Here is a 12,287-nt window from a genome sequence, read left to right as displayed (position 1 = left end):
ACTGTGTTGGAAAATATTCTTCTCCATCTCCAGTGGAGAAATAGATAAAGGATTTCCCAGGAACAGCCACATTCATACAGTATTTATTTTGCATTAGGTTTAAGCCTTTTAGAATGAAATATACCAAGACAGACAGTCTTCTAGACTGCTGAGAGAGCACACAATGTGTGGCCACTCTTGTAAAGCTAGGGCTGAAGAAGGTACAGCTAATCCCATCATGAGCACAGTAGAAGAAATACAACAAGCTTCTGATGCACCTCTAGAAGCAAGCACGAGGTCTTGGCAATGTATCTGCAGCCCAGCCTGGTTCTTGTGTGCACTTTCCCAGCTAGGCTGGTTATCCATAGTCATGTCCATGGGTGCACATTGAAACTGAATCATGCAGCAGCAGAGCACGAATGCAAGCTCTTGCTCAAGTGGTTTGTACAGGGGAGAGGATTTTTCTGCCATGTCTTTGGCTAAAGCACAAATGTTCAAAGCCTAAACCAGAGCCAGGCTAGCAGTGTGGACCACAAGTTTGTGCTGGCCCTCCTTGTCTATTCCCTGAGAGTATTTGATGCCTAGGGAGAGCAGCAAAATGGATGCAGCCGCTCTGCAGCCATGCTTCCTGGGCTGCACTGAGTGTGATTTCACCCTTCTCTCCTCCCTAGTAGAGCCTGATCTGGACATTTTCACACTTCTTCCCCAGTGATGCAGATGACCATCTCAGCTTAAAAGAAGAGTGTTTTGCACTACTTCTCCTCCCCAGGCCAGGCAGGGCAGAATGGTGTCCATCAGTGAGGGAGCTCTTAATGAATACAACTTTCACTTCCAGCCTCTCTTCATTGGCAAATGCCACTTACTGTAGTGAAATCAGCTTGGACTTGGCCAGGGATCAGCCCTGCGACTTTACAGGATTCACAATTCACAGATGTTAGGAACTATCAGGGTGAGTGTGGGTGGAGAATGTCAAGCCTGAAATAGCTCCCCTGCCACCCTGGCACAGGCAGCAAAGAAAATGTTTCCACATGACATTCTTCAACCCAAAATTTCCCACAAGGAAAATGCAGAGGGGAAAATATAAGAGTTAATCACTGCCACCTCAGAAGGCTCCTGGCTTTTGCTCAAGAGGTTAGCATTTGCTGAGGTCAGCACAAAAGATGCACTGTAGGTGACCTATGGGGCAGCCCCTTCTCCTTTCTTCAAAACAAGCAAACCTATGTCTGCTTGAAGATGCAACCCCACTGGTGCATAGATACACGGATGCTATTTTTTCCTGATGGAATCCATTTTAATTTAGCTCCTGATTCATATTTCATTCATTCCCCAAAACCACAAAACCAGGATAGGTTTACAGCCTGTACTATTTGGATGAGCCATGGAGGAGGAAAAACAGGGGGACAAAACAGGTTGCTTTCCTGAATGATTTTCTGTATAACTCAAAAAAGAGCAAGAGGTGAGGATGGGTGGAAATTGAAGCCTACGTTGTTTTGGTGAACTTAACTTTGCCTTTTTTAGGCTTTAGTGACTTGAAAAAGAGATAATTTCTATTTTCTGCTTTTCTTTTCTCTTCAAGGTATTTGAAAATGTTGTATTACAAATGGAAAACATATATGTTATTTACAGAACACTGAAACAATGCCAGATTTCTACATCAATTCAATCCTTTTGGGAAAAAAAAAAAGGTGAAAAGATATAGATGGGCATATTAACAATTTAGTTTGATAGTTTTCTTGGGGGGGAGGAGGGCAGGAAAAAGAGGCAGAGGAGCAAAAGTTCAGAATTAATTTTAATTGAGGAATTTCCCCGTATTTTGTCATTCAGCTTTTGAAACTGTGACCACAACAGACTGTTTGAACTGTGGTGTGAGAGAAACTGAAAATTTCCCCAGGCAACTTTATGCAGGTACTAGCCACAGGGTTGACAAAGAAAGCTTTTAAAGTACAACCAAATGCAGCACAGGCACTGCACACAGAGAACAGCAGAGGAAACTCCAGCCATCTGGAGACGAGGGTGACCAGCAGCCACAGCACTTTGAAAAATGGCAAGAGCTGCCAAAATTAAACTGTGAAGTCAGGCGGGAAGGCAACCAATGACCAGCGAGATCAGAAGTTCAGAGATGCCCCAGATGAGCTCCCAACAACAAGTGTAGCTGCTGTACACCGAAGTTTATTAAGGATGTTGAGAGGAGGGGAAAATATCTGTGCAGAAGATGCCCAGCTGGTGAGGAGGGACTGGTGGTGATGCTCTGGTCACTTGATGAATCCCATTGGCCAAGTCTCTAGGAGATCCCACCCATTCACAAGTGTGAAATAAATCTCTAAAGTTGTACCTCGTGTACCACTTGACCTTATTGCTTTTAGCCTGCTGGCTTTATATCTATTTATTCGAATTTTGGTCTCTACCCAAAGAGGGGCTCAAAGGAAATGAATTTTGAACCGGCACCTTTCACCACCTTGCAGTACTACCCTGATCCTTGCATCCCGCGGTGAGTCTCGGGGCGTGACGTAACTCTCCTATCGCAGGTTTGATCTGAGTGTCTTGTGGAATTGTTAACTTCTCTGCTATCGGCCGGTGGCAGCTGGGCTGCACGCGGAAAAAATGTGCCGCTCTCTTCATGCTCACTGGAGCTTGTTATTGTTTTTGGCTTTCTAACAGGTTACTGTTTAATTGTAGGCATCCGTTTAAGATATCTCCTTCTTTCCTCTTTGGCATTAGAGGGGGAAAAAAATGCATGATGAACAACATGAAAGCTGATAGCATCTTTTGCCTGTGTTTCCACCCTGTGCTCTGGGTAGCGCAGGAATTGCTCTAGCTTTCTACGGTGTGTTTATTTGTTCCTTTAAATGAAGAAGCTCCTGAAAAGAATGAGAGCTGAACGATTAAGCTCTGAGATTCCTAAATGTAAAGGGTAAATAAGTAATTCGAAAGATTCAGAGGAGAAAAAGCTAGGTAATAAGAGAGAGGGCTTTTCTGAGAGTATTTGCTCATTCTGACAGCCAACCTCAGAGCCTGGCAACCACTCTTATTTTAGCTTTGTTGTTACGCTGAGTTTTATGACTTTCCAGCAGATAAAAGATCATGTCTGCATGAGGTATCAGAGTATCACATTGTCAGTTTGTTTGTTTCTCCCAATAGAAGATACTATATTTAAGCATGTAAATGACATGTAGATGGTATTTTTCCAGTCGTAAAGTCCAGAGAGGTGCAATCCTCTGAGCACAGTCATTTGTCCAGCTACTTTAGGAAGAGTTTCTGGCTTCATTTTGAAAAACCTCTGGCTGATTTCACTTGAAGGTGTTTGGTCCCCAGAAGGGTTAACTGTTAACTCTGTGTCCTCTGCAGGGTGCTGGGGAAGGCTGCTCATGTTGCATAGCTGCCTGTTGAAGAAGGGGCTTGGCCACTGTCACCCAGTCCACAGCACTACAGGCAGCTTTGCAGGATCTTTTTTCCCCCACTGTCGCGATTCGTTGCAGTGTTTGCGTGGAGGGGATTTATCACCCCTTAATCCACTGGGTGCTCAGTGCCACCACTGTGCAGACATTCTGGGGAGGAGTGTGGAGACCTGGCAGTGAGGAGGGGCAGTGTCTGGGGCCAGAGGAGGGGAATTGGGAAATAGTGCCCAGTCCTTGGCTGCACTGTCATGGCAGAGGAACAGGGAACAAAGGTGCCGGTATTGGTTTCCCTGGCGAGACCTTCCACAATACGAGCCCCAGGGTTGGCCAGACACATCCAGCCACGCTCTGATCTCCTGCAAATCCACCCAGCCCCACTGACCCTGGCAGGGATGTGCATGTGTCCAAGAGAAGAGCAGGGCAAGAGTGGTGCCCACCCAGGAAGGCAAATTTGGGCTGAAGTTGCTAAGATCTTTAGCAGGTGAATAAGTTTCAGTGGCTGGAAGCCACAGCCAGGCAAATTCCAGAACAGAAAATTAAAGAAAGAAAACAAACCAACCAACCAAAATAAATAAAATGCAGAAATTTTAAAAGATGTTATTTTTTAAAATTTGTTTTTTAAAACCCAACAAACAACAACAACCAAAAAAAAAAAAAGGAAAGCATGGGAACTGTACCTGAGTTCTGAGACAGTCTCTCACTCCTTGTGAACTCCTGCCCATCACATCTCATTCCATGCCAAAGAACAGGTTCATAAAATTCATGCTGTGGCTCAGGAAAAATAAAAGCTGTGGTAGGAATTAAGGAGAAAAATATTGCTGTGTCTATAATCTGTAGAACTTTTCAAATGGGCCCTTCTTCCCTTCAAGTTTTGGATCCTCCAGCAAGTCAGGCCTTTCACTACAAATGCTGCTCTTTGCCACATGCCTCAGCGTGGCATGATGAGTTTTTTAAGAGACTGTTGTGGTGTGCAAAGCCTCAGGACATCTTAGTACAGATAATTTGTGACACCCCTAAGTCATAGAACTTGACTGAGACGCAGCTCAGAGTACTAACATGTCTCAGCTGTTATGCATGTCTGTTTATATGAGCAGAGAGTGGCATTTGTCCAGCTATATTAGTGGCTGTGCTCTGCCACAGGTCAAAATCAGCTGAAAGCTAGTTGCAGAGATACTTTTCTCGACCTGAAGATGTAGATAGACTGTTGGTTGGATATTTATAATGTGTTGAGTGAGCTCTGACTGATTTAACAAAATTGAATAGTTTCATAATTGCATTTATTTTGCAGAGTTGGAAATACTTTTGCTTTGATGTGGTCAAAGTGTTTTATTTAGCTAACACCAGTGGGCTTTTTTGCAACTTTAAAATTGCATCTAGTAATAATCTCAACAGCAAAGTGATAACATTGAGCTGAGGAATGCTGGCAAAATAACAACAGTGAAAATTGTTTGCAGCCCTGTTAAAATGGGTGTGTATCACACATTTCCCTGTAGGTCAGCATGGAGGGGGAGCAGTTATAAATCCCAGTTAGCTCTAAGATTTGTGGCTTAGATTTACCTTCTGCTTCATCTCTTAGTCTCTTCATTTGGGGGATGTCCAGCAGACAGACAAGGTGAGAGCCAGCTAAAACATTTCCTCTGTCAAGAGGTGAACACAGATCAGGCTTTGGAGTGTTAACTAATGTGCTATTATAATGCTTGTGTGCTTACTGCCTGTCGTTTCACAGCAGTGAAACTATGTGCTGGTGCTGCTGCTGTTATGGTGTATCCACACAACACAGTAGTCCAGTGCCACAGATGGAGAAAAATAAGTGGATGCCCAGACTCTGAGTGTTGTGTGTTATTGTCTAGGCTGTGCCAGCCTCTGTCTCAACAGCCCAGGTCTCTCATTTTGGCCATCTATTTTTTTGTAAATGTGGGTATCAAAGCAAAGCACCCCCCACGTCACACAGAAGCACAGAACTCAGCTGGCCAGGACAGCAGCCTCGTCCTTTACAACCCCAGCACTGCCAGCACTGCAGCTTGGTGCTGGAGTTGCAGCCCAGCCAAGAGAGGGGCACTGGGCACTGACAGGACATACATCCCTGTGCAGAAGTGAGGGGTGCAAATGTATTATCTGCCCTGGGTAGCCTGGGCCAGGCCTTAGTCACTCTTTCAGTGAAGATCTTCCTCGTGTCCAACCTAAACATCTCACAGTGCAACTTGAGGCTGTTTGCTCTCATCCTGTTATTTGTTCCTTGGTAGAAGAGACCAACCCCAACCTGGCTCCAACCTCTTTTCAGGGAGCTGTAGAGAGACAGGTATCTCCTCAGCCTTCTTTTCTTCAGGCTGAACAGCCACAGTTCCCTCAGCTTCTCTTCACTGGACCTGTTCTCCAGATCCCTCACCAGCTTTGTTGCCCCTCTCTGGACTTGCTCCAGCTCCTCGATGGCCTTCTTGGAGTGAGAGGCCCAGGGCTGAGCCCAAGACTCGGGGTGCAGCCTCACCACTGCTCAGTACAGGGGCATGATCCAGGCCAGGATGCTGTTGGCATTCCTGGCCACCTGGGCACACTGCTGATCATCAAGTCCAAATAATTAACCCAGCACCACCAAGTCCACCACTAAATCTCTCTGGAGATATTCAAGACCTGCCTGGATGCGTTCCTGTGTGACCTGGTCGAGGTGATTCTGCTCTGGCAGGGGGGGTTGGACTGGATGATCTTTTGAGATCCCTTCCAGCCCCTAACATTCTGTGATTCTGTGTGAATGTCTAAAATGAAGTTGGAAAGGTATATCCTGAGCATGCTTATCTTTCTTCTTCTTAAGCAGAAAGAGCTCAGAGATGCTAAAACTCAGCAGCAATAGAGCTGAGGAAAAACTTCAAAGGTTTTTCTATTTCTGCATCTCTTACACAGGGATTTATATCAAATGCTTGAAATCAGTGATAAAGCTGGCTCAGTGCTCTGGCTCCTGAGCTTGGACAATGCTACTGTAAGGAGGGAAGCAACTGCACTGAGCTGCCAAGTTGCTGACCCCCACTTATTTGGATGGTACTGTGAGAGCTCATCCTGTGCTGCAGAAAACCCAGGCTAGCTCTGACTCATAAAATGAGCTATCTGAAACGGGTGGGATTTCCACCTTCCAAGAAGTTCCCACCTAGCAGCAGCTGAAAGCCACTTCATGTAAGATGAAGAAGGCACTGTAATTATGATCAAAGTCCAGCTGTTGAGTGCTATGTAATTAGTCTCTCTCTTTCCAAAGCACCTTTCCCTCCCCCCCTCCAGTTAATGCCTAGTTAGAGGAGTGATGTTTACAGATAAGTTACTTGTGTTCTTGGAAATAATGGTCATTAAGCTGCGTTTTATGCTCTCTTCTCTTGGGGCTGCTGGGAATGCACCTGCCAGTGTGCTGCACTATGGAGCTGCCTGCTCTGCTCACCACTCTTGCTGTGCCCAGGCTAATTGGTGGCCTCAGGACTTCACATCGCTGATGGTGTTGAAAGCGTTCACTGTAGCTCACTCCTCCCTTTTGAATGAAAGGCCTCTAGCACAAGCTGCTCTTTCCTCTTTAATTTCTGGCTTTGTATTCTCAGCACAATTTGATACGGCCCAGCCTCCCAAATCTTGCTAATAACAAAGGCTTGAGGAACAATCTTGAAATCTTCTGGTCGCTGGAGCCTCTATGCTAGAAACCTGGTTTCTCAGACACAATCCTGGAGCTTGGGAGGATTGCTGAAAAAAGAAAAAAGCCCAGACAAATGAAACAAAAAAAATCCCAAACAAAAAAAAAAATCATATATGTAGGGAAAAAAATAAATAATTTTAGAAGAGAACGAAGGAAACTGTCAGAAATTAGGTGGGACATGGAAGGAAGAGAATCACACAATTAACCAGGTTGGGAAAGACCATCGAGATCATCAAGTCCAACCTATCACCCAACACCATCTAATCAACTAAACCATGGCACTAAGAGCCTCATCCAGTCTTATTTTAAACACTTCCAGGGACGGTGACTCCACCACCTCCCTGGGCAGTGCATTCCAATGGCCAATCACTCTTTCTGTGAAGAATTTCTTCCTAACATCCAGCCTAAACCTCCCCTGGTGCAGCTTGAGACTGGGTCCTCTTGTTCTGTTGCTGGTTGCCTGGAGAAGAGACCAACCTCCACCTGGCTACATCTTCCCTTCAGGTAGTTGTAGACAGCAATAAGGTCTCCCCTGAGCTTCCTTTTCTCCAGGCTAAACAACCCCAGCTCCCTCATCCACTCCTCATAGGGCTTGTGCTCGGGACCCCTCATTGGCATGGGCTACTGTAGCAGTATCTATTAGGTGCTGTGCCAAGATGGATTTTTGAAGAGCAGGGCCTAGCTCCAGGCCAGCAGAGCTCCTGGGTTCAAAGAGATCATTCATTGTGAGCATTGCACGTGTTGCTTCATCTTTCTTCATTGTTTCCCACACGTACCAAAGAGGGCTGGGAAACGGGCTGCAATTGTCAGATAGGAGTCATGCCAATGGTAATCCTTGCAATGCAGCACAAAGGTGAAAATCTCACTGTACCTAGTGCTCACCATTACTAATAGGCAGTAATGAAGCAGCAGATTTCCTCCCTTTGGGTTGGGAGGGGGCATATTCAGGCAAAACCTGCTGGCTGCCCATCCTGATCACAGGCCAGCAGCCTGCAATCCTTCACAGTCATGAATCAATGCTGGCATAAGCAGCTCTCCTTTCACTTGGGTGTTAGCTGGGTGACACTGGGACACAGCTTTGCTTATGATGCCGTAGGGTAGTGTCTTGAAGGAGTGCTTCATTCCATGCACAGGCTCTGCAGAATCCTTGCAAGCTTTCTCTCTTCCCTTGTACTATGCTTTGCTGAAGAATAACTGAACTCCTGCTGTGACAACTGCCTTCACCTTTGAGATGGGAGCCCAAATTTGCTGTGTTGGCAGAAAGACCTGGAGCCAAGTAAGGAAAGCCACATGACTTGGTATAGATCTATTTGCAGAAACAGACAGTGATACAGCAGGTACTTTCCAAAGACTCAGAGAGGGGCCAGAAAATGTTCTGAAATGTTCTGAGCAGCTTGTGGTGTGCTCAGAGCAGCCAGTGACTTCTGAAAGAGCAGAATTAGTTCCATGCAAGAAGTAAAGCTGGAGGAGAGCTGAGGAGGTGTTGTGGGGTTTTTTTATTGGCCACAGTGAACTGTCCTGTGAGGTGGTAGTTACCTTCATGGCTGTGCTGTCACCCTGGTAGAAATTCAACAGGGACAGACCCCATCTGGAGCCAGGCAAGTTCAAGGGGACAGCATGTAGTGTGCTGAGACACCACTGATACAGGGTGGCCTCATGAGTGGGAAGCTTTGCAGAGCAGCTCTGCAGGGAGAGCATGGACTTCCCATGCTGCCAGTATGGGACCTCTCAGATGGCCTCTGGCATCTCACTAAGGACATGTGCTGCTGCTGGTGAAGAGAGTAAGGTGTTTATCTCGTCTTTGAGGTCTGTTCTCCACTTGTTCTCCTGTTCTTGTACTGCAGTCTCATCAGAAGATGGGATTAGAAGATAAGATCTTTGCAAAACAGCACTCAAGAGCAGCATGTTAAACCCTCTTCAGTTCTTTCTTTCTGGCACAGCTGTTCCTGCCCTTCTCTGTTTTGTCTCTAATGGACCTCTTTGCTCTATGTCAGAGAGATGTTGTTGCACTGAGGATGTCACAACCCCTTCACAGTCATTGCCAAAGAGAGAACTTTTTTCTTCTTCAAAACAGTGTAGGCCCCCAAAGTGTGTTATAAGAAAATATTTATCATCTTGGAGGTAATTTTAGTGTTGCTTAAAGGATAAAAGTTGACCGTTTTCTGGGTTTTGGTTGTTTTTTAATTCCAGCTATCAAGGGACTGTAAGAAGAACATGTAAAATCTTTCATGTGGTCCTTTATATTTTCAGCAGAGAATATTTAATTCATAGAATCTTGTCCAACTTCCAGAAATACTGAATATAATAAAGAAGCAAGTCCTCAATGGCTCATTTGTTCAGAGATGATGGCCTTCCAGTATCTGAAGGGGGCCTACAAGAAAGCTGGGGAGGGACTTTTTAGGCTATCAGGTAGTGATAGGACTAGGGGGAATGGAATAAAGCTGGAAGTGGGGAGATTCAGGCTGGACGTGAGGAAGAAGTTCTTCACCATGAGAGTGGTGAGAGCCTGGAATGGGTTGTCCAGGGAGGTGGTTGAGGCCTGGAGGTGTTTAAGGCCAGGCTGGATGAGGCTCTGGCCAGCCTGATGTAGTGTGAGGTGTCCCTGCCCATGGCAGGGGGGTTAGAACTAGATGATCCTTGTGGTCCCTTCCAACCCTGACTGATTCTATGATTCTATGTTTATGGTGTTCATGGTACCTGTTACAAGGTATAATCCCCTGCTGGTTTGTGTGGTACCTTCTGCTAACTTGCAGTGGCTCAGTAACCACAAGGTTTTCTAGCCCAATACAGTGCAGAAGGACTCAGCTTTGAGTTGTGAAAAAAACCCAGAACTCTGATGTCAACATTGTGGTAGGAGCCAAGGGTTACACTGACATGCAAATTTTGACTTACATTTAGTACAAAATTTTGTAGCCTGTGATTAAAACTGAAGTAATCAGAAGGAAACTGTTTTGTTCTAAGAGATTCCTGAAGTCTGTTTGACCAAGTCTGCTGATAATAGATAATATCCTTTGTCTGTTTAGATAGTGTCATAGAAACATCTGTATCTGTTTCTTGGGCTTACTTGGGAGTTTCTGGTGCCTGTTTGCAATCACTGCTGTCTAGCAGACCATCTCCCTTCAGTATCCTGAGTTATCTCCCATCAGGTGTTCGAATGCCACAGGTGGCCTGATGTGATAAATACTGATGCATGTAAGCAAGGGGAATTTGGTTGGTGTATGGAGTTATAAAGAGAACAGCCACCTCCAAGAGTGAGAATGGGGAAACCCCACAGTAAGTGAGCAGGGTTTCAATAGGCTTTTTGCAACATAAAAATAAGTCTACTGACAAAACCTTGCCCTGGGAGGTCGAATGACTCTCCAGTTCAGTAATTTTGATATGCACCTAAGTCAATGCATGCTGAAAATATGCATAGAAAGAAGCTTACAGTGTGCTGGTGAGCTGGATGCTGCAAACAGCAGCTGCTCAACTGTGCATTGCCAGCAGAGTCTGCCTCTGAACTTATAAATAGGAGCCAGAGGTGGTGAGGTAAAATGGTAGGATTGCTGTGCTTGCCAACAATGGGGTCTATGAGGTGGCCATGGCAGCTGTGAAACTGGGCATTGAGTGGTCAAATAATACAGGATTAAAATCTTAATGTTAAACGACCAAATTACTTTGGGGACTTGAGCATCTCCCCTATGAAGAGAGACTGAGAGCCCTGGGGCTGTTTAGTCTGGAGAAGAGAAGACTGAGAGGGGATCTGATCAATGTCTATCAATATCTGAGGGGTGGGTGTCAAGTGGAAGGGGCCAGGCTCTTTTCAGTGGTTCACAGTGATAAGACAAGGAACAATGGGTTCAAACTTGAACATAGAAGATTTCACCTCAACATGAGGAGAAACTTCTTTACAGTGAGGGTGACAGAGCACTGGAACAGGCTGCCCAGGGGAGTTGTGGAGTCTCCTTCTCTGGAGACTTTCAAAACCCACCTGGATGCATTCCTGTGTGGACTACTCTAAGTGATCCTGCTCTGGCAGGGGAGTTGAACCTGATGATCTCTTGAGGTCCCTTCCAACCTCTGATATACTGTGAGACTGTGTGATACTTTACACTTTCAAGTTTGGTGACATACTTCTTAATTTTCCTCTTGAAATATACAAACTGGAAACGTTGCTCCTGGTTTGGAGAGAGCAGCAGGCTCTGATGTATTCAGAACACTGCTGCTTTAAGATAATCACAAGCAAAAATCATAAATCACACTAGGTGTGGCAATGTATTGATAAAATAATAGGAAGCCAACCCTGCAATTTCTTAGCACCAGGCAGAGTTGCAAAAGGGCAGATCCCATGAGCACTCCAGGTAATGTTCCCTTGCACAGCAGCAGTGTTCCTGACAACCAGTTCACTTGTTCCCATCTTTCAGGACTGCAATCTGCTTTTAGTTCTTTGTTCTTCATCTGCCCTGTCTTGCAGCTATTTTGTGACACAGAGAAAGGCTTTTGCAAGTGCTCTTATTTTGGAGAAGATTCTCTGCCCTTGGGCTTAGCTATAGATGGCCTGCCACAATGTTGCTACATGCCGAAAAAATGCAGCCAGCAGGACTTTCAGCAGAAAACTTCGTTTTCTCCTAGGAGTATTGCTAGTGGCAGTGGTAGGGAAATGGAAGTTATTGTTTTTCATCCAGACCACATCGGATTTAGGAGATTGGCAGTAGGGGTGACTAGTAGGAGCTTCAACCAAACTCCTGTTTCCAGAATCTGCACCTAACGTGCTTTGCTGGCATTTCTGCTTTGCATTTTAATTATTTACTGAAACACAGGATGTTGCCGTCTACAGTTTCCTGCATCTACAGAGCTGTGAGAACTTTCTGTGATATCATGATGATTTATTATATTTTTTTTGTAAAATTGAACCTTCCCAAACAAGTTTGAGAGTGACTCTGTAAGTCCCCTGAGCAGTTCAAAGAGAAAATAATTCATGTAACTAAACACTGAAGCAACTTTCGTAATAGTAGGTGCCTTAGAGAGCCAAGAGTCTTACCTGGCTCAACTCAAAATGTCAGGAGTCTATTGCAGCAGACAGTTTGAGACTTTCCTATCTTAAAAAAGAACCACTCGTTTCATGTCCTGTGTCTGGGGGGAGCGATCCCTCTCTCCTCTTTGGCTATATTTATATGACTAAATGCCCTGACACTCATAGTATCCCAGGGCTGAAAATCAGCATGGGCTGCATGATTTCTCTTGCTCTGTGGGGTCATGATAAGATCCAT

The 12,287-nt window shown here is 45.2% G+C and overlaps 1 protein-coding gene across 1 annotated transcript in view; it reads left to right on the top strand.

Moving 5' to 3' along the window:
• The first annotated feature begins 2,405 nt into the window (after positions 1-2,405).
• TP63 (tumor protein p63) overlaps positions 2,406-12,287 on the top strand; it is a 105,879-nt gene continuing 95,997 nt past the window's right edge. The window contains exon 1 of the mRNA XM_054386284.1: positions 2,406-2,467. Within this exon, the coding sequence (XP_054242259.1) occupies positions 2,406-2,467 (62 nt within the window). The remainder of the gene's footprint in view (positions 2,468-12,287) is intronic.

The sequence above is a fragment of the Indicator indicator genome, chromosome 13 (genome assembly GCF_027791375.1).
Source record: "Indicator indicator isolate 239-I01 chromosome 13, UM_Iind_1.1, whole genome shotgun sequence".
Classification (NCBI taxonomy): domain Eukaryota; kingdom Metazoa; phylum Chordata; class Aves; order Piciformes; family Indicatoridae; genus Indicator; species Indicator indicator.
This window is presented reverse-complemented; position numbering and strand designations above follow the sequence as displayed.